General features: G+C 50.2%; 1 protein-coding gene across 1 annotated transcript in view; it reads right to left on the minus strand.

The window, feature by feature from the left end:
* The window catches only part of GRHL1 (grainyhead like transcription factor 1), a 44,374-nt gene that overhangs the window by 16,800 nt on the left and 4,702 nt on the right, over positions 1 to 22,872 (minus strand). Inside the window, exons 3-8 of the mRNA XM_054566818.1 lie at positions 21,472 to 21,542; positions 18,836 to 19,226; positions 17,733 to 17,809; positions 15,568 to 15,724; positions 15,278 to 15,389; positions 14,266 to 14,360 (exon numbers count right to left, since the gene is read on the minus strand). Of these exons, the coding sequence (XP_054422793.1) occupies positions 14,266 to 14,360; positions 15,278 to 15,389; positions 15,568 to 15,724; positions 17,733 to 17,809; positions 18,836 to 19,226; positions 21,472 to 21,542 (903 nt within the window). The remainder of the gene's footprint in view (positions 1 to 14,265; positions 14,361 to 15,277; positions 15,390 to 15,567; positions 15,725 to 17,732; positions 17,810 to 18,835; positions 19,227 to 21,471; positions 21,543 to 22,872) is intronic.

The raw sequence follows: 22,872 nt of genomic DNA on the forward strand, positions 1-22,872 counted from the left end.
TTTAACTCATTTTTTTAAAGTAAGCAAATTAATTCAATTTTTAGAGACCTAAATCTAGATATACAGGCAAAAAGCAGCACACATGAATTTCAGATCCATTATTGAAACTTAGTGCTTTCACCATCGATTTTCAAAGAGCACTTCATACACAATTCCTGGATTTGAATTAAAAAGTCTACGGAAGAAGTGAAAGAAAAACAGAAAGGCAAACAAGCAGGCAGACAGGAAGACGGCAGTCCACGTAAACAACTGAGCACGCAGTGTAACCAAAGCGCTGTATTTTTCATCTTACAACCAAGGGGAAATTGAAACTTTTCTCTGTCATCCTAAATCACGTGCCTCAATTCCTAACGCAAAAACAGCTGCCTAGGAGACCTGGGTTTACCCTCAACAGTTCCAGGGAGCCTTTGACCCGAAGCCACACTCCCTTTACAGAAGGCACACGGTAATCCAGCCTAGGGCCCAGCACCCCCTTGCTTCCCACCGCCGGGTCTCTGTTCGAAACAGAAACCAGTGAGGGCCGAGCACGGCCGCGGAGCCGTCGGAGAGGAGGCGCCCTCCCCGTGATTCCTGGGTCCTGTGGCTCCAGAACTCAGGGATGACGGCTACAAGTCCCAATACATGGCTTCCTTTCTTTAAGAGTTCAGGTAGTCTTACATGTATTTATGTGTGTCCCATCAGATTTTTTAATACTTTTTTTGTTTTACAGAGTCACAGCCCTATTTCACAGTAGTGAAATAAAAATATTCATTGAATCAGTGGAAAAACATCTATTAAAGGAAATGCTCGATCCTGCTATTTAAAGAGGCCAGGCAAATCCTCGGGAACTCATGGTTCCTAATACAATGACTACCGAAACCTACTGCACTCTGTTTATGTTTGTGTCTTGGGTGACGTCTGTGGGCGAGGCGCATGTGCAGGTCAGGGTGTGAGGCGGCTCTCGGCACGACCGTGCCAGGCTCATGAGTGATGTCGCCCCCCTGAGGACAGAGACAACACCTGGACAGCCCTTCGTGCCCGGGGCGCAGGCCTGCGTAACACAGATGTCCTAAGAAAGGAGGGGACTGCAGAGGGGGTTGTGAGTCCATCCGGCTGGGAGCAAGCAGTGCCGGCACGGGACACATCTTTCCCATACGCGTCCGGGCCAGGAGCCGGCTAGCTTCTTCTGAAAAGGGCCACACACGACTACTGAACCCCACAGTAAACCTGCAGAGGCAGCCGGCCAATACGCGAACAGCTAACTGGGCATGGTGGCGTTTCAGTAAAACTCACAAGTGGACAGCTGGCCGGCCGGCCGGGCCGGAGAGGCAGCGCGCCACCTAAAGCCTTCCCCAAGTTCTCGGACAGTGATTCGCCCTTCCATCATCCCCATATGGCAGGCAGGCAGAGGGGTGTTACCTCCCCTTTTGTAATTCAATGTTTCCACTTCCCATGTCAGCTTTGTCCTGAGAAGACGCCCAGGGTGGGCTCCTTGCCAATGGGTCCTTCACCTGGGAACCCACACTCTTTATGGAGTCAACTGGCATCCGTGGAGGGGATGAGGGGAAGCTCTGAGGGAGAAGCTCAGGGTCGAGGAGTCTTTACTTAGGAAGGCGACAATCCTCAACCAGGAGCACCCCGACAGACGAGAGGACAGTCACGGGGGCAAGAGGCACCCCTTCCTTCAGGTCCCAGGGCAGGCGAACACCTAGGATGGGTTCTAGCCAACAACCCCCGAGTGGCAGGACGGCAGGCCAAGTCACCAAGTCTGGGTGAGACAAGGTGCAGACCATTCTCACCACAGAGAGACACGCTTTCCATAGCGTGTTTACAGGACCCCCAATACCACCTACCGAGGGTGGGAAAGAGGTAAAAAGTGGGATGGACTGCTCTCCCCTCAACTCCTCGTCTAGGAAGCACACGTGCGCGCCTGTGCACGCACACTCACAGACGCACACTCACAGACGCACACTCACACCGTTACAGTGTCCTTCCGCCGAAGTCCAAGGGGAGGCCGAGCGACACCGGGCCTGTCCTCTCCAGAACTGTGCAAAGAGCTCGAAGACCTCAAAAAAGACAACCTTTTCTGTTTTCATCCTTTCCTGCCACTGACTTTGAGGAAAAGTTTGGTTTTATTCAAATAATTGTAATATAAATCTCAAAAGATGAGTAACTAATGCTCCTACCCCAAATCACTATAAGAGAGAAACCACAAAAATAAACTGCTAAACAGGTCAAAGATGCTCTGCAGGATTCCTCGTTCAACGGCCAGCCCGCTTCCTAACAGTTCCTCATTCTTGGGTGAGAATTCGTGCACTTACAACTTTTCCAAAGAATTAATTTTGCTTTAGGACCTCAGTTTGAAAATGAGAGGAAAACAATACAAGATTTACATTACTGAAGGATTAACTGGCATAGGTTTTTTAGTCCCAGAGCTTACAAGCACAGAACCAGCAAGAAATAAGATCTTGAACTAATTTGTAATGGTTTTTCCAGGAAGCAGGACGGCAGCCACACAACACACAGTCTGCTGCTTTCCACCCGACCCCCTTCCAGGAGAAAATGCGAGGTGGCGGGGAGGAAGACACCAGGAAACAGAGTGTTCAAAACACGGCCGCCAGCAGAGGCTCACTCCCCAGCCGACAAGAAAGCAACCAAGAACAAACGGTCCGGCAACTCGCAGCCGGAGGCGTGGCCGCCGAACCTGGCTGGCTGCCTGTGGTCCCACCTGTGGGCTTTAGCAAGTGAGGTTCATCGGTGGGGGGAAATCATAAACATGTTCTTCACCCCTCTGATTCACAGAAAGAAAGCATTAGCAAAGCACTTGGAATTCATCAGACAAAAGTTACCAAAATTTTAAGTAGCTCAATGATGAAACTAACTTCAGTACACAATACTAGCTTATTTTTCATGAACTAACAAAAAGGCTCTTCCTTTTACAAAATTTATCACAACAGTAGTAGTTGTTCTCTGTAATTATTCCTGTATAAGAACCCAACATCCAAATAATATAGTCTTAATTTGAGACATTTAGATAGAATTTTGCATGTTTTAAAAAAATTTATTTACTGATTTGAGAGAGTGAGAGAGGAGCATCAATCTGTTGTTCCACTTATACGTTCACTGACTGATTCCTGTATGTGCCCTGAGCAGGGGTCAAACCCACAACCTCGGCCTATCGGGGAGACGCTGTAACCAACTCGGCCACCTGGCCAGATCCAGAATTTTACATGGCTTTATAACCTTGCTACTATAACAATGAAAATAATTTCCTTTGACTTTCATAATACAGTTTTCTCCATGAGTGGAATAAAGTATTTCAAAATGTGAACCTTCAGATTCTCCAGGAACAGTATGAACCACCCTGTAACAGTTTGCATCGAGTTTTCTTTTGAGCTTTTTTTAAGGAATCTGAGTTTTAAACTAAAGTAACAAGGTGTTACGCTCCTAAGCGCAGCCAGGCCACGCGCGGCTCTTGGGGGAGGCTGGGGGGCGGGGGCACGCGCACCACATCTCCATGCCCAGGTCACCGGGGTCAGGGAAAGGACTCGATGAGTGCCCTGCTCAGGCCCCCTCTGCCGCTCACTTCTGCCCTTGTCACACGGCAATCGTAAGGGCTGTCAGTCCCCTGACTGCATTATGTGTTATTTCACTTTTAAAATTTCTTCCAGAGTTCAGTATTTTCTGTATTTCTCCCGGTGCCTATTATTAAATGGTACTGAATTAAATGCCAGCAATAAGAGACAGAAAAATCATGGGTGTGAAAAATCTACATATTTTTTCCAAATCTTAACATAACAAGTTTCAGATCCTCACACATCTTAAAACATACAAAACAGTGCCACTTCCAAAAGACAAAAATAAACAAAAAGAGTCAATAAAAAAGAGCTAATATATTGTAATTTATACAAATTAATCCTTCTTTCTTCCAAACTCTAGAACAGGGTCCTCTCAACAATAAAATGGCTACAAATCAGGTACTGAGATAAAAAAGAAACTGCTTCGCTGACATTAGGCCATCGCCAAATACTAACATCCCTCCAGAATCTTAATCATTGATTCTCACTCAAATATTTTCAATTGCTCACCACTGTCTTCGCAACGAAGCAACACTCCTTAGCACTCAAGGCGCTACGTGTGGCCTTGTCTCCCTTCCCAGCCAGATCTCCTACCGCCCACGGCAGTGCTCCTCAAATAGAAATAATGTATGTATCCCTTTTAAAAGAGAGATTGCTTAACCCTGAAAATACAGCCAGATCCTCGCTGAGGAATGCGACTCCAGCGCTGCACACTGCGCGACCACACAGCCCCGCGGGGACACACGAGGCCTCCCTCCGGCTCACACCTGGGGCCAGACTCCAGCCCTGCGGCCCCTGGCGGCCGCTGACACCCGAGGAGCTGACGATTTAAACCTCATCGCTGAGTTGAAAACGCACTGAAAACCTCAAAGACATTCCACCCCCAATGTCCTTGGCACAAAGACCCAAGGGTTCACTCAAGACAAGCCCGTTTAAAGGGCGAAGTCCAAGGTCCTCACTGGACACACGAGCGCCTTCAGGTCCCTACGGCCCCCACCGCGCCGCTCGCCTGCGGCACCGGGCCCCCACGGCTGTGCGCCCACCCTCTCCGGGGCGAGCGGCTTGCCCTGGCCTTTCAACACGGGGCTTGTCCTCGCTCGCTTTAGGACGTGCTCCAGAGCCACCCCGAGGAGCTTCCCAACCCTCCTACTCCTCTGCATTCACTTCGATGGCTGCACTTACTGGAGCGACAACCCCCGACCAAACCGCGAGTTTCTGAGAACTAGGCCACATCTGACCGCCCTCGCATTGCCACAGCCTCTCTATTCATTTGTTGAATGAATAAGTAAACTGACCATACATAGTCTCTCAATTACCTTGGAAAAAACCACAGTATCTGGAGGCTCCCTGCCATACGACTGCACAGAGATGGAAGGCGGTTCCCCAGCAGAGCCAAGTCCACGGAGCACACGATGGCGGGGTTTTCCATTGCACCTACTTATTTTTATCCTTCGAAACGTTATCTGCAGTAAGCAGCTCTCCATTATAGGAACCGCAGGTCCCTAACAGCTTTGCACTTAATTAAATACGCTATCCGTTCCGTTGTAGCGTCCTGTAGCAGCGACAGGCGTGGTCCCGTCCACAGCTTTTACAGTCAAGTGACACAAGACAAGTCCCAGTTGTTTGCTGCACCACACAATGTCTAGGCCTCACCATGTCCACGCACCTCTGCAGACTAACCTATTCCAGTGGCCTCTTTCTCACTTAAAGTTACAACCGCAACTGTTGGGGGGGGGGGGGGGGGGCGGAAGGAAGGAAAAAGAAAAAGATCCGATCAAACAGACTTTGCAAAAACACTCTGGAGGTCCAATCTTTCAAGGAACCACGTCAAATGCTATCTCTTCCACAGAGCCATCTCTGAGTCCCTTAACTCAAAGTCCTCTATTTCCCTGGAAATCGCAGGAGCACAGGCTTCATGCTTGAATCCTTTTTCCATTCTCTCCCAGTTCTCCCACAGAGAAGTACAGCGACACACTTCCTGAAGGAATGAATGCACAGTTAAGAAAGTCAACTCCTTGCAACATGGCTTCGTAAGCCAGTTCTTCCATATGGTCGCAACAGTCACCTTGCACAGAATTTCCATAAGGGCGTTGGAAATGAGTTAAATTGATCAGTAATGACAGGAAAAGAAACTTCGAGGGAAAATGGTGTTTTGCTCTTGCAGACCAGACTGTCCGCAGCACTTTCGAGAAGGCACACGCATGCAGGGCGGAGAGCCTGCCTGGCAACCTATGTCGCCGACACAGACTGCTGTGTGTGGTGACGCACGGCTGGCTAGTCCCGGTGCGTTCCAGCTGCCTGGTAAATATGAGCAAGAAAAGAAAAGGTCCGTTAGAAGAAAGGAGGAGGAAAGCAGGTGGGTGTAGCTATGGAAGATGCCCCAGAAAGCTGGTACGTGGAAAATGTTTCCCGTCCCTAAAGCACAGTGGCCTTGCAGTGCACCCCAAAACACTGACCTCTGGCAGGGGCGCCACATGCCTCAGAGCCTGCCCACTCCATCCCTCTAAACTGGGCTGGCCAAAAGTCCGTTTAGTTTTTTCCATAAAATAAAAGACACATTTATCATTGTCATCAATATCTGTATTGATTTGGGTATTTGGAGGATGTCGGCGATGTCCCGCTATTGGCCTCTAGCGGGGAGAGGCCGGGGGTGCTGCTCAACATCTTCCAAAGCGAAAGACAGTCCACAGCAAAGGATTACTTGGCCAAAATGTCAAGAGCACCAGGAAACTTCGCAAACCACTTTTGACACATTCAATCAGTCACAGCACTTTCTCCATATGTTGCACAAATCTTTTCTTGCGTTTTTACCTTCCTCAGAATAATAAAGTATAATATGCCAGAAATGGTGTGTATTTTCTTCCATTCAATATTAAATGGCTACACAAAAATACCCCAATTTTGATAAGTTTTTTTAAGTGCACACTTACATGACAGCTGTCTCAATACAACCAAACAAAATTGTCTTGAATGAAGTTAAAGACAACAACTAAGCACTGCTAGAGCCATCGTATAGAAAAAATGTCACGGACTTTTTGGCCACCCCAAGAACTCAAGAGAGACAGTGTCCAGCTGTAGTTGAGTCTCAGACTCTGAAGACACAGAGAGGAGACCCGTAAACGGATGACAAAGCCAGGCCCAAAGTCTCCTGCTCCAACTCAGGCCCTCGAAACCGCCCCGCCCAACGCAGCACAGAAAGCTGGACACGCCTCCCGGAGGCCTGTGCGGTGAGGGAGGAAAGCCCCCCACACGGGGAGGAGGAAGGGGTTTTTGATCATGAGGCACAAAGCGAAGGTGCCTATATTCAATCGCACAGGGAGTGGATCATGCTCCCCTGTGACTTCAGAGGCCACAGGATTCGGGGGGCGGGGTGACCCCAGCAGACGCCCCGGCACCGTCCCCGCTGCCTCCGAGTCCTCATATTCACACACCGTGTCAGGGCTCCGCCTAGTCAGACACGGATGTGACGCCCACAGTTCCGTTCCTAGGACGTAGCTGGTCTAGTAAATCGCAAGCACAAGCCCTAGAACAAATTTTACTTTACCTCTCTTCCTCACCAGTCAAAGAGATCCATCTAAAACATTTCTAAGCAGCTCTTCTTAGTCAGAAACCTCCTGACAAATGAAACTACAATGTGAGGTCGATAACGTGGCTTCTTCTGCTCCCAAATCCAACAACTCAAATATAAGAGAATATAATCACCATGTTCCAATGTGTTTACACGAAGTTGTAAATGTCAGCTGAGGCCAGTGGAGTGGGAAACAGTTCAAACTACAAGATCCAATTATTGGCTGAAGTCTAATTAGACAGAACATTTACTGCACAGGACACAGCAGACCCCTTCAAAAACAGGCACCCTGGTTATGCCCGCTCTGCACGAGCCCTGGATTCTCCTCTCCCTCTAAGTGCCAGCTCACTGATTAATTAATTAAGCCCAAGGAGGAGCTAGCTAGAGGCTGAGCCGGCCACGCAGGAGAACCCAGTTTCACTGAGAAGCCACCGGACAACCCCGGGGAAGTCGCGCTCCCCGCCGCTCGAATGGGGCGAGGGCACCAACAAGTTCCCGCCCAGGGGGCTCTCGGTCTGGGCCAAAGGCCCAGAAATGCACAGCCGGTGCATGTGGCGGCTTCTCAGGCTGTCGGCGCACCCTCAAGGGGCCAGACACGAGCAAAGCAAGGCCGGGGGCAGGGAGGGGCGGGCCATGGGAGGACAAAGCCCTGACCTGAAACCCTCTCCCATCTCCAGGGGTGGCTCCCTGCAGAAAAAACAAGGACGCAGTCATCACCCTTTCTGTTGCCACAGCGCGGCCTTCCCACCCTGCCCACACCCCGCTGGGTTTCTGCCGACTGTGGCGCGCCCGCCCGGGAACCAGTCCCCAGGACAGAAAGGGGGGGGGCAGGGGCAGAGAGGGAGAGAGGGAGAGGGAGACATTGACTGGCTGATTCTGCGGGTCCCTGCATACTGTCACCCCTTTGTCATATCCTTTAAGCAGGGCCTGGTGAACTTAAAGACACTTGGCAGAGACTGTGATTTGGCACCTGTTGTCTCGACTGAGCAGAATGTTTGTTCTGAAAAATGCAGACCTGGATGCGGTGACACGGGCACACAGGCTGCGTTCCAGCACGTCCGGCGCAGGGCCGCGCAGCCGGCACCAGGCACGGGACCTCGGCGGCCGGTGGGCCTCCCGTCAGGGGCCGCCTTCTCTCTCCCACTTTAAAAAAGGTGCAGTGAATGCAATCTTCAAAAAAATAAAGGGCTGAGGAAAAAGTCCCTCCATGAGTAACCATTGCGGGGTGGTCGCATGCATTTTAACTCAAGGGCTTGGAGGCTGGCGTGGAGGAGATGGGCCACATAGAAGAAACCCGAATTTCAAGGCCCCACGTGGCCCTGGAACCTCTACTCGGGGCAAGTTCGGTCACTGCAAGAGGTCGGGTCAGAGCCAGAGCTCTGTGACTTTAGCCTGCACAGAGCGAAGCTGGGTGAGATGACAGGCTGAGGAAACCACGGCAGACGGCGTTGCCAGGAAGGACCTGGGAGGAGGAGGGCTGGAGTGACAGGCTGTCAAAGGACAGAGTTCTACAGAGGAGCTCACTGCTCCTCCACGGGGGCAGCGTGGAGGAAGGGGGAAACTTTGGGACGGAGGGGAGGGCGGGAGACAGGGAGGAAGGAAAGAAGGAGGAAGGAAGAAAGAAAGAAAGACCGACGAATTCACACAACAGCACCGATCGCGGCTAGATGCACACGGTGCTTCAAACCTGTTCCACAAGGCGCAGGCTTCACGACCAAACCTGGGCTTTCTTCCGCTGCCAAGCGTCTCCCGTGTCCCATCAAAAACATCGCGCACTTGGCCCTCGCCCTCAGGCGTGCGCTGCGATAAATGCGTGCTATTGTTACTTGTGGAATCTGAGGCTCCCCCAGGATTTCAGTGCATTTTATTTTACACCTGGGTGAACCCCTTGCTTGGACACTAGTGTACATTCTATGAAATGCTTTCAAGCCAAAGTCTAACAAACCTTGCTAAAAAAAAAAAGAAAGAAAAAGGAAAAAGTTTCAGGGAGGAACCTTTCTCACAAGGAGACCCGGAAGAGTTCCTTCGGAGCAAGCCTTGCCACTGCCAAGGAAAGACTCTCTTCCCCGGCAGCTGGGGAGAGGCCCCTGCGTGAACTCCCAGCCCAGGAAAGCGTCCTGCCGGCCCCGTGCCCAGCACACTCCTGTAAGGGAAGAGGACTATTGTTCTGGCTCCAAACTTTTTCATTTTTTTTTCACTTTGACACGTATGTATTTTCAAACTGCACGAAAGGCAGCCCTGGGAGTGGAATGAAGGTCGTCCCAGAAGCCTCCACGGCCACCCTGCAGTTCCCAAGGGGTCGAGGACAGAACACGGACGACCCTGCTCTGTCAGCGCAGCCTCACGTTTGCCTGAGCTTGACGGGCGCCCTCCTTTGTCTCGGAGGTGATGTGCTTCCTGACTTCCTTCGCTATGTAGGCCAGGGAGTGTGCACTTTTGTTTTAAACCTCCTGCCTACGTTGAATTGCAATTGCAAGTAAGATGTTTGACTCACTTCTCTCCCTCCTCCCTCCCATTCACACTGGAAACTTCAAGTTGTGAAACAAACCAAACCTGTCCCTGCTTAATGCGACCACACACGGCACCGCCTCATTTTAATGGCACACTTGACTGATGTTTCACTAGAATGGAATCCCTACAAATGCAAGCAATGCGCTCAGTCCAAGCAAATGAAAAATTACTCTCACGGTGAATTCCAAATATTACGCTTAGACAACACAACAAGCTGGGATTAAACTCCTAACCCTGCATCCCACAAGCACACCCAGCAAGTCTTCGGTTCAAGTGACCAGAGCGGTCACAGCCCTTGGACAGGACGAACTCTGCGAGCCCCTGCAGCCCCTCCCCAGGACCTCCTGCGCTCCCTCCGCGACAGGAGACAAAGGGACAGAGCAGGAGCACTGCCGGCAGACGGGGCCCTGCGTGGCGGAGCGCCTTGGCGCTCGGCTTTAATCCTTTTCCTTCTGTAACGGGAGCCTCTGCGGGACACATTAAAGTCCGGCTCAGGGGGACAATCCTTCAGGACGCCTGCAGGTCCTGCTCAGGGCTGACAGAAGAGACTCAGGAGGAGACGTGCGAGGCACTCCCGGTACAAGGTCGTGGGTGCTCATGGCCGACCAAAGAAACGCTGAGCCCTGCAGAGGGCAGGCACTGCCGGCCTGCCCCCCAGCACGGTCCTGTGCCATCCACAGGCACCCGTTCCTGTTGGCGTTACCCTGGGTGAAGGGCTCCCGTAGCCTCGGGTGTCCAGTTTTCACCTGATGCCATGCAACTGTTTTTCCATTTATTATCCCGCTCCTCTGCAGTTAAACATCGCTCATCCCACAATCAAGAAAAATTACTTCCTGGTAGCAAAGGCGCCCTTTGACGGCAGGCATTCACACCAGTGAATCCACCACACTGTATTCTACCGAAAAGAACCCTTACGCTCTGAGAGGCTCCCTGGTTGAGGACATCCTCTGTGCATTTTGAGGCCCAGGCTCTTGCCTCCTTGGGGGCCTCACCCCGACGCGCCCATCGCAGAGCCAAGCGCGTCCCATGGGCTCACACAGGGTGCGCGGCCTCGCTCCGTCACACACAGGCTGGCTCCTTGCCTCAGCGCCCCGCACTCAACCGCTGTCCCAAGGAGCCCCTTCTCCCTTGGGAACTGCAGCGCCTCTGTTTATTCTAGATCTCGAGGCTTCGAGAGGCCCTTACTTCTTATCACTAACCAAATCTCCGTGCCGTTGTAAACTCTCAGATTTACAATCTGAACAAGGACTTGAACCCCAGGCTCAGATGGGCAGTGCGTCCAGAGCTGCTCCCTGTGCTTTGGAACTCCGGAAATGAGCAGAACACGTCATCCCAACGACAAATACTGTGTGTCTCCACAAATAACTGTGTCACATTTAGGAACCCAGGCTGGCCCACAAAAGCCCGCCTGACCCACAAGACACCTGAAGACGGCACCAGTGTGCTGGCCTGGACCCGCCGCAACGCCAGAGACAGGCGGGCCTACAGCGTCTGCCCGGTACCGCTACGAGTGCCTGCCACGGGCGCAGGGGCGCAGCCGGCGCAGTGGAGTCCCACCATCCTCCCACCTTCTGGACGCGACCCGTCTCCTAGTCCTCTCCCCGCAAGGGGACAGGTGCCCTCTCGGCTTACGATTCCGAGCGCCAGCACCTGGGCGCCATCCTATAAAGCTTCAGGGGGAACCGCTTCTTCCTGCCGAGACTGCCTCAAGCCGCTGACCTCGGCGATACATCGGGAGCGAGGAGAGCCGCTTAAGTTCTCCCACAGGGAAATGTGAGTATCTGCTGAATTTTATCTTGTCCAGGGGTTCCTGACTCTTCAAAAGGTGCCCGACCACCCAAACAAATCCACCACCATGTGGAGCACAGAAAAACGAGACCGACAGGTCTGCTGCCTGGGGCCGTGTCTGAAATACTCCTGCTCTCTCAGCGATGTCCTTCTCGACCACCACTTGGAAAACTAGTGATTTTTCCCAAGTTCCATGACGTCTCCGGGATTCCGTGGTGACAGCAAGTACATGACTATGCGGAAGGCTGTGTCCGGGGACGGTGTAAGGCCAGTCTGGCCTTGATGGCGTTCTCCCCTGACTAGGGCATAAGCCAACCGGATGTGTCCTCGACACAGTCGCCTCCGAGGGACGCAGATGCCACAGGAGGGCTCTGAGGCCAGCACTGGGCCGGAATTCTGGTTTTCCTCATCCTGGTGCGGCCAGAAGGGCCTAGGAGTTATCTTTTTTAAAAAAAAAGCGTGGTGGGGGAGGGGGTGCTGCGGATCTCCAACGAACCCTCACGTTTGTGGACGGCGAGCTGGGTTTGAGAATCAACAAATGCATCCTATATTAGAACAGGAAAGTGGATATTTCCAAAAAAAGAAGCCAAAAAAAAAAAAAAAAAAGAGGTCTATATGGGGTTCTGCACGTACACGTGTTCTCTCCAGTTGCCCTAAGGCGCCAATTACTTTAAGTGTGAAAACAGCAAACATCGACTTGGCCAGGGAAAGCAAAACTCCAGATCCTTAATTCCAACACACACTTGAAACGGGCGCCTGATACCAGCTTCAAAAGGCAGGAGCCTCATTAAGAAATGGCACAACCCCCGTCCCGTAGCAGGAAAGCGCTTAAAATTCAAGGCAGCACTGGGGGTCTGGAAGGGGAAATGAAACTGAATTTACCTCCAGCAATTAACGATGCTATTAAGGCTACTTAAGACACGCCTCTGACAACAATATTTCTCTTCAATACAAATATGCTGAAGGCCTTAAAATAAACCCAGCCATTATCCCCACCTGTCATCTGGGCACTCGTTCCTCCCACCGGGTGACACATCAAACAAACAAAGCGCCCTGCCCGTGTGCTGGGCGCCGCTGCCAAGAGCTCCGCACACCCTGACAAGTGTTCAGGAGCCCCGACAGCACTCCAGCAAAGCGGGGGCCGGTCCCTGGAGCCTTTGTACTTTTCTAGGGGATAAATGGGGGGAAAGCAAGCCGGTGAGCCGAAGGACAAACTCAGGGTCACACGCCGGTCGGGAGAGTGAGCTCGGGACCGGCGCGTCTCGCTCACCTCCTCCACAACCTCTCAGGGGCCCCAGGGGCCCGTTTCTCTAGTTCTCTGCGAGAACGGGAGCACGGGGAGGGCACGGGGCCAACTCTTCTTAAAGGCTGTTAGCAGTCGGCACACTGAGTCCCATTATGATATTTAATTTCAAAATTACTGCAACAACTGTTATATAAAATGAGAAGTTTTCTTTTCCTTCTAGTAGCTCCTCTGTAGTAAACGCGTTGCTTAATTAAGCACCAAACTCGGGACCAAGCAGCCCGAGGCGGCCTGTATGGGACCAGGTGGCCAGCAGACACCGTACATTCAGTGTCCTCGCAGACCAGCAGCCCCCGGTCAATATGCCCTTCAGTCCCAAAGACACACGTTCCCCTCAGACGTGCCCACCACAGTGAGAAAGGAAAGTAATTACAGTAAAATTTAACATGGTTCTCAAAAATCCAGTTATATGACTGGATCCTAGGCAGGGGAAAATAAAATTCTGCAGTAGTTTAGCATCTGATACAGTGTATTTAAACTAATGAAAAGAGCCCTGCCTGGTGTGGCTCAGTGGATTGAGCGCCAGCCTGTGAACCAAAGGGTTGCTAGTTTGATTCCCAGCCAGGGCAGAGGCCTGGGTTGCGGGCCAGGTCCCCAGTAGGGGGCAATTGAGAGGCAACCACACATTGATGTTTCACTCCCTCTCTTTCTCCCCCCCTTCTCCTCTCTCTAAAAATAAAAAATAAAAATAAAAAAACTAATGAAAAGATATAAGTACCATAACTCTAATCATTTAGTGGAGAGAGGAATTCTACTCAAAGGGAAAGGCAGAAATGACTTAAGAATATGCTTAATTTTCCTTACTAGGTACTAAAAATTCCAATTATCCAAATGACCATCTGAATTGGACGCCATCCTTCCCTTGCAGAAGCCTGTGATGGAAGAATCTGAGACATGTCGTCCTTACAGGTAACAACTTGGAACAGACTGCTGCCAACGGCACTCGTGTTTAAGGGCCTTTCTGCAAAAGCTCCAACAGCGTCGTAGGCATTGTCCCCACAACCCTTGCAGCAGGCCTGGTGGGCGGGGGGAGATAGGCCTGCGGTCCCCTGGCAGGGGCGGGGGCGGGGGGCGGGGCAGGTCCGCTGCACAGTGTGTGTGGGCTCCGCCCCCTTCTGGGCTCGCACATTGCATTTTGCGTGTTGGAGTGTGGTGACAAAAATGGGCTTTTTTGGAGGAAGGAGAGGACAAGAAAGGGGAAAAGGACAGTTTTGTAACATCTGGGAAAAAGCCATACTTTCAGAAAATGTGAAATAATGGAAGGACAGAAAGTAAAAAATCCGGCTGGCGCTGATCAATAGTAGCTGATGCAATAGTAGCTGTTCCTTCTCCAAAAGTCCTGCCCCTTCACACACTTCATGATTTATGGCCCTACCCTCCCTTCTGCACTGCGCTTCTTCTCCCTGCTCCTCAGCAAAGAACGAAGCAAAGAACGAAGACCTGCAGGGCTTTAGAACCCGTCCGCTGCCAGGCCGCTGGGCCCCTCCCACCGTCCCCCAGCGCTGGCAGCGCGGGCCTCCCGGGACTGCATCACCCACCTTTGCTTCATCGTTAATGTCCCAAGTGAAAGAAATGGCATTATAAGCAATCTCCTCGATGTTGCTGATGGTATTGAAGCTTTCTTTGTAGTCAGCTATATGAGTGATAGAAAGAGAAAGAACTCATCATTTCGCATTCCAGCAGGGATGACCGTGGTTCACCCTAAGATTCAGTTTTGCAAATTATCACCTGTGGGTAATTTAAACTAACATTCTGTTGGGTGGAAAGAAGTCTCAAAAAATAAAGAAAAAGAATGTTTGTAATAGAGGCAAGCTTGGATGCATTTATCTCATCATGTCAAAATTAGGATATTTCGGTCTAAAAATGTTTAAATAATTGCCCCGAGGTCACAAAATGAGTCCAGAGAACCAAGAGTAGAACTCAGTTCTTTTCACTCTTTTGAAAGAACAGGGACATTCCAAGAGGCAAGGAGAGGGAGGAACACGCAGAGTGACTGCCATCTGAGGATACAGACGACACACACACAAGAGCGGGGGCTTCCACGGAGCCGCTGCGCTGGCGGGGCGCCCGCCGGGCCTGTGCCCACCGGGCGATGGAGGGCGGGCTGTGCGGCCAGGCCAGGGCCCCGGCGGGCAGCCCCGCAGGCAAGGCGGGGCCTGTCAGATAGCTGCCCGCCGGCCTAGTTTCTCGTACGTGGGGACAGGTTTTTTTCCGTCTACCTTACTATCGCCTCCAAATAATCAGAATGTCGTGAAGACATTACCCTTCAAAAAAGTTGCAGATCAAAAAGCGGGCCCTCTTGTGGGAGCTGGCTAAGTAGCTCTGGCCCCGGTGTCACATGGAGAGCCACCGTGGGGGGCACATGTCCTTATGAAGGAGAGAATGTTAAGAGCACTGATTCCTGGAGGCCAAGGACAGTGTTTGGAACAGATCAGTCGCTGGCATGAAAATTCAAATGCTTTCAGCAGGAAGCTGATCGCTGCCAAAAATAATTGGATTTAGACAAGGGGGCGCCGCCCTCTGGGAACCGAGGCGGCCAGGGCTCCGTACCTATGTCAATGCATCTTTGTTTGGCCGTGTGCTGCCGGGAGTGCCAGTACTTCCAGTGCCTCAGCTGGTCCTCCCTGCTCTTGTCCTCGGCAAAAACCACCATGATCACACTCTGCGAAAGAGAGTCCATTACAGCACAGAGACAATGCAGGGCGAGTTTCTTTGGGAAAACGGACGCAGTCTTAGATTTGACGGGTAAGGCTTAAAGCTGTCACTTTAGATCTTTCGGGTCTCCTTCAGAGAGGGAGACACTAAGCTTTCCCAGGGATGGAGCTGAGAGCAGGACTCACCCGCACTTTGCTGATGGGGTGGTGGATTCCCTCGCTGCTGCTCGCTTCCTTTAAAGTGACCGGATAGAACTGGCCTTTGTTCAGGTAGGTCATAGTGCTGTCTCCCGGCTTCTGCCGAAGCGACTTTGAGGCTTCCAGCGTATATTCAAAGTTGTTCCTAAAGAACAGACAAGGCACAGATGTGCAATCCATGCCCTCGGACGCTTGCTGTGTGCTTGGGCTCACTCTTGCAACGCTTCAGTGGGTTTATGACAAGAGAGGCCGCCAGGAAACCGCCCCCTGGCCACTGGCTGCTCCCACCACAAGGAGCGCAACCTAAGCGCACAGAAACCCTTCAGCCTCACAGGTGGGGCTGCAAGACACCCACCAGAAATTCCAGAAGGTGGGGTTAACACCGCGCGGTGTGGAGGCAAAGGACATTAAAGACACAATATTAATAAGCAAAAGGAAAGCTCACAGGACATGCAGCCAGCCTGGTATTTACCCAGCAAAGGTCGCGAGGAGGTGGCTGGCAGCCCTCCCATCAGGCACCTATTTGTTGCTTTTGCTTGTGACTTAAATGTCTTCGGATGGGCACTCCACAATCTTCTGCACTTTCTGTGACCTTAGGGCACCATCCCCCCAGCCCCCGAAGTTGCTGAATCACCAAGGCTTGGCAAGTTCTCCCTATCTTTATAAATCAGTGTCCTCCTAGGGCTCATACTGGAGCCCAGCTGCACCCCTTGGTCATGCCCATCCTCAGGGGTGTTGTCGGCTGCGGCAGCAGAGCTGGGCGGCTGCAACAGAGGCAGCGAAGCCCACAGGGCTCACGCATTTGCCATCGAATGCAGGGGAAGCCCGCCCCGGCCCCGCCCTAAAGGCATTTGAGTTTGTGACTTGGGCACCTGAGGCAAGTCTTCCAAGGGAAGTCTTGAGTCCCATAAAATTCTCCACTTTTAAATAGAACTTTTTTTTACTTTGAAATATACACACGTAAAAAAATGCATAAAATAAAATTACAAAATGAAACCTTAAACTCTTTCCAAAAAAAATCTGAAGGTGTTTATATACTGTATTTTGCCATGTATGATACACGCCCACGTTTTTGGACCAAACTTTTAGGGAGAAAATCTTTCATTTTAAATCTTTAATCCAATTATTTATTTATTTATATTTAGATACTTGTTTTTCATATTAAAAAAGGATTTTAGCATTCAGTTTTGACTATATTGCAGTACAAGAAATTTTATGTAACAAATAATTACAAAACACAAGAACAGATACAAGGTACAAGAATTTTTTTTTTTTTTTTTTTTTGCTTCATGTCTAATTTTTACTCCGAAATGTAAAGCTCTTCTGAATTCAAAGTACAGCTGACATACAATATGATATCAGTTTCAGGTGTAGAACGCCTGTGAGAGGTCATTTATATGCCTTGCAAAGTGATCACCACAAAAAGTCCACTATCCATCTGTCACTGTACAAAGTTATTTTGATGCTATTAATATTTCCTATGCTGTACTTTGCCTCCCTGTGACTTATTTATAAGTTTTAGGTACCAGAAATTTTATGTGCTGCTGACAAATTAGTGCTACACAAGTATAATCTGCATCCTTACTTTTCCCTCAAAAATTTGGGCAAAAAAGTGTGCATGCATTATACACAGCGAAATATGACACGTTCCTTATCAATCTCCTAACTCTTTATACTCCCCGTGTGCGATACCACTTTGTGACGTGTAGAAGTTATCAGGCCAGAAGAACGCTGACTTCGTTCGTTTTATCCTCAGTGAGGCTAAGTGAAAAATAAAAACTTTTATCCGCCTGATGTGATTCCTAAATGCTTGCAGAATAGTATCCTTTTGGAAACAGACTTTTGGGACCTCGGAGACCTACCTTAGTGCCCTCGTCTCTGCTTTTAGGTCCCATCCTACAACCATCACGTTAAGAAACCGCAGGACAGAGAAAGCACCGACACCAGGGGTGAAGGAAACCGGAAACACAGACCAGGGTGCAGAGGTGGCAGCCCATGTCCTCGGGCAAAACGAGGCCCTGGGGCACAGCAGCCGCAGGGACACAGGGGAAAGCCCGCCAAAGCCACCTCAGATTTCTCAACGTCCAATAAACAAAAAGGAACTAAGTCATAAAAGCTGAAAGTTAAAAATCAAATGAAAAGACAACTATTACCCAGAAACACTGTCAAAAACATAGTCCTCTGAGTTCATGCCAGGCATCCGCAGACTGAGATCCGAGGGGAAGAAAACCTGAAATATCAACGTCATGAGCCACAACTAGTTAACTGGTTATCAGGTTTGCCAAAGACCGACATCTGGTACAGCATAAAAGCTCGTGGCTTATAGCAACCCCCACCTCTTTCAACATCATTTGCAAATAAAAATTTTAACTTTATGAAAACAAAAAAAAAATTTAAAAAGAAAAAGAGCTATGTTATATGCCATGCAATTAAATTAAAATAATCTATGTAAGCATTCCCACAAAGTGCTTCACTTACTCCTTTCCCGTCTTCCCCACACCCCCAACTCTGTTCAAATTCTAGAATCTGCAACCAAGACCTCACGACTTTCAGGAGCCGGCACGATCACCGCACCGAGCGGAGACGGGTGCCAGGCTCCCACGTGGCTGAGGCCGGGCCACTTGCTCAGGACTCACTGCTCTGCTCCTAACCCTGAAAGCGGAGAGATACTCCCCGCCCCCCCATCATTAAATAGTGTCATGCGTCTCCAGTCCCTGACTTTTACTGGAGCGAGGCCTCCCTCCTCACAAAACCCTCAGAAGTATTTGCAGGCACCTGTAACTTTCAAGCAACACGCGTCTCACCCAGACCCGCCGGCCTCCCCGACAGCCCTGCCGACCGACACCGAGCAGATAAACGCGACGTACGCCGCTCTGCAGTCCGACCAGCCGCGCTGGGCTCCTCCTGGCCTGGGGCAAAGTCCGCCACGGGCCGGGCGCACGTCGCCACTGCCGGCGGGGAGACTAGGGATGGGGCCGTCCTCCTCCTCCTCCTGCAAGCGCCTGGCTGGATTCACAACCGCTAACTCGGTTGCCGGAAAGATCGGCCACGTGCCCTGGGTGGCGGCGTCTGGTTTTATGCGGTTAGCTTACAACTTATACCCATGGGTCCTTTCTCTATTAAAAAAAAATCCCACTTTTGTTCCTAATCTGTTCATCTCAGGCTGAGTTTCAGGCTTATATAACGAGAACACGGTGGAACCCGACACTTATACAAACACACAGCCCTCTGAGGAAGACGCTGGTGTCCCCTGTACCTCCTGCACGCCTTCCTTGAAGGTCTCCGAGAAGGTGGAGTCTGGAGTGCGCCTCTGAGCATTCGGGGGCTGAGCGCCGGAGCCGAACTGGTCAGCATTAAGGTTGCGGTCAAACACCACCACGCGCTCGGTGGGCTCGGGGTGGTACACCGCCGGAGGGATCCCCACAGCGAAGCTGTGGGGCTGGGTTTCCGTCTTGATGGAGTGGGTGGGCATTGTTGCTATGGAGACAGTGACTGTTGTGTCAGGAACCGTTAGATGGCCTCTCTTATCGATGCCCAGTTGGTTGCCATGGGGAAGGACGATGTTAAATGGCACATTTTTCAGCACTTGCACTCTGTTGTCTCCGGTGGAAATGAGGGACTGCTCGGTCACATTTGGCATGCTGTTTCTTTAAGGGAAAAAAACCCCAAAACTGTTTCAATGCTGATACAGTTCTTTGACAATTTTTTTTTAATCCTCACTTGCGGATATGCCCATTGTTTTTAGAGGGAGAGGACGGGGGGCAGGGGGCGAGGGGGGGAGAGGAACATCCGTGTGAGAGAAACATCCATCGGTTGCCTCCCATACGGGCTCCAAGCAGGAATCAAACCCGCAACCTAGGTATGTGCCCTGACCAGGAATCAAACCCACGACCTTTGGGTGCCATCGAACAGTGCTCCAAACAACTAAGTCACTCAGCCAGGGTGACAGTTTTAATTTTTCTAATGGTACTGGGCTGTTGGGTCCTGCGCAATAGTTATAATACACTTGGTAGAAACTAAATACATAGAAAATGACACAACAGCCCGTTGCTAGAGAGCGAAAAGAAGACATCACAGCGACAGGTCGATAAGATCTGAGCGCATGAAGTAAAACTTCATTTGAAAACCGAGAACTGAGCGCTCTCCTCTGTTACACTTTATTCTCAATCATTTTAATAACATCACCAAACTTCACTAGAACCCTGAAGCTTCAAACACGGTTAGTTGGGTCAGTCCAGAAAGCTGGCTCACATACAGACTCTGGAGTCAGACTCCTTTGGTTCAAATTCTGTGTGACCTCGAGCGAGTTACCCATCTCTTAGTAACAACAGGCTGATCTATACCATGGGGACAATAATGGCGTGTGTCCCTCACCAGGTTCTGATGAGGGTAAGCGAGTGCACACTCTGAAATGTGTGACAGCGCCTGGCACACGAGGGTTCAGGTATGACCTGTTATTGGTACTTGGCCATCGTTTCCAGCACTTACACTTATTTGGTTTTCTCTTTTGCCAAAAGGAAACCAATGATTACATTGTACCAGTAGATATATTTGCATAAAATTATTTTGCTTTACTAAATATCCTGGGCAATATAAGATGATATTGAGTCTAGGGTAAAATGAATACATTTGCAAAGCCACCTCCAATCATACATGCTGATACTTTTAAGAAAAAAAGCAATTTGTCAACTTTGTACATTTCAAGATCAATAAAACGTCAAACCTTAAACTGTAAATTCGCACCCAGAAATTTTTCCTAAGGAAAGAGAAAAAGGAAAAACTATCTAGAAAATGGATGATTAAGGCTCTATAACAGTAAAAGGAAAAAAAAAAAAAAAGACATTGTTCAGCCTTCTCGGGAAGAACGGCTAGTGTTTGCTTTGAAATGCGCCAGGGGAGCGCTTGAGATCTTCACCCCCAGCACGTGTTATCGTGTGGCGCACACACATGCTCATCAACAACCCAAAACAAATAAAAAAGAGAAAGTAAAACAAAATACTCCAGCAAAAATAAATTTAAGAAATTCCTTTAGAAGTGGAAGGCGACAGCAGAGCAGACCGAACAAGAGGCGTCGCGCCGGCAGCCGCGGCAGCCGTGCAGCCCCGGCGCTGCGAGCTATCCCCTCTCCTTGGGCTGTTTGAAATTTCCATAAGAAGTAGAAAACAAAAGCCATAAGCCCTTAGCCTAAGGGTAATTATGAAGACTAAAACAGCAACATGGAGCACACTTATGAAACACAGTAAGTAGGAGAAAGCTTACTGCCAAACCCTGGCCGGGCCGACAACCGCGGCCGCAGGAGACGGGCAGGCAGACCCGGGGACTGAACGCCCGCGTCGCCGGGGCGGCGGGATCCGAGCGATCCTCCTCTCTCAACGTGTTTCCCTCTTTTACTACTAACAGGACACAGGGCAATTTTAAAGGTCCATTCTAAACTCTTTTTAAGTCTTAATTTATCTTCTGAAAGTTTTAACCTGAAATATTCAAAAAAATAACTTCAACAGGACTTTGGAACACAGTTGAAGGTACTTCATTTACTCGGTATTTTTTAATGGAGCCTCACCACTGTCTTCAGCCATATCTTCCTTAAGAGAACATCAAAGACAAACAAGCAAACTTTTACGTTATTACTAAAGACACCCAATTGGAGGAGGAGGAGGTTAATGCTTTGTCTTCTAGAAAAGGCAAGTACATCTAATGGGACTGATAACTTCTCAGAGCAACGGAATCGTGATTCGTAAGAGGCGAGTGAGCACGGACACCTGAGTCTGGACATTGGGAGCCCAGCCGACCCCCTCTGCCGCCCGCGCTTGCTCACTGGACACCCTCCCATCGCGCTGTCAGACACCTGGCACTTTGCAAGAGAACTATTTCATGCTCGACGCTGGACTTCACCTTTTGCTGTGATCTGCCTCTGGGTGCTCCACATCGGCCTTTGCTGTCGATGACCTTCTCTCCCTTGGGACCTTAGATGGAAACACACACGAAAACAATTTAATCCTTACTCAGTGAAGGAGAGATACAGCTTTTACTTCTCCATGAACTCGGGCCTTCCTATTACCTACTGAATGCCTCCAATACCAGGCTCGGGGGAAACAGGGTCCACCAGGCGGTGTCTGCCCTCCAGAGCTGACAGCCTGGTGGCCAGGAGGGAATGTGAAAACCAACTATGGCTCAACTCGTTGCCAAATAAACTCAGGGCATCGCCAGTCTTCTGTCCCTGCGTCTGGGTCTCATCTCCTAAAGGAAATACCTCTGGCCTGGCTTCAACCTACATTCAAGCACAGGACGCGAGCGAGGAGGATGCAAGCAGCAGCCCCTCCGCTTTCTCGCGGCTCCTCCCGGCCACGCCCCTTTCAGCCCCAAGGCTCAGCGAAAGGATCAGACCGGCTGTGTGGACAGGGCGCTCCCGAGGCCCAGACGCCGAATTCAAGGGGCGCGCTTCTTCAGCTACTTTGGAAGTGGTATGGTCCCTGTTGCGAAGGACAAGTCGAATTCAGGTTGTCCTACCCCTTCTTGGGCTCTGCTCTTCTTTGAACGGGAGGTGACGGCGGGCAAACACTGCGGCGCGTGCAGCGACCTCAGCCCCACCGAGCCGGTCCCCAGCGCGCCCCCCACAGCTGCTACGAGTGTGAAACTGGTTTTCAGTGTGAGTGTAGGAATCCTATTCCTATATTCTTACTTTACCCCCAAAGGGAGAAAAAAAGTGTTGTTTCACGTATAAATAATGTGCTTTTAAAGCGTTACTGAAGTTATGTAAAAATGACTGGTGGTTGCACCTAAAAACCTAAAATAAATAAGTCAGGTCATTTAAAAACAAACAGCCCCAGCTGGTATGGCTCAGTGGACTGACCGAAGCTGGTTCGATTCCCAGTCAGGGCACACGCCTGGGTTGCGGGCCAGGCCCCCAGCAGGGGGCGCACGAGATGCAACCACACATTGATGTTTGTTTCCCCCTTTCTCCCTCCCTTCCCCTCTCTAAAAATAAATAAGATCTTTTAAAAACAATAAAAACAAACAAATAAACAAATGTACCCCATACACCTATCAAAAGAAGCTGGTCATAGACTACTGCTAAGATTGTCACCCTTAATGAACAGACAAGAAAATTTATCTCCTCCTACGATGTAAAATACCTTCAGGACTCTATTTATATCACACACACACAACCACTGCTATCAGTATTCTTATGTCAGCCTTCCTGGCACTAAAACCTTGTTGATTTTTTTCCCACTCTCCAAAGTTTCAGTTGCATATATGTAACTTCAAACTTCATAATTAATACTTAGGAACTTA

The sequence above is a fragment of the Pteronotus mesoamericanus genome, unplaced genomic scaffold (genome assembly GCF_021234165.1).
Source record: "Pteronotus mesoamericanus isolate MK-2021 breed Mesoamerican mustached bat unplaced genomic scaffold, CSHL_Meso_final contig_101, whole genome shotgun sequence".
In the NCBI taxonomy this organism is placed as follows: domain Eukaryota; kingdom Metazoa; phylum Chordata; class Mammalia; order Chiroptera; family Mormoopidae; genus Pteronotus; species Pteronotus mesoamericanus.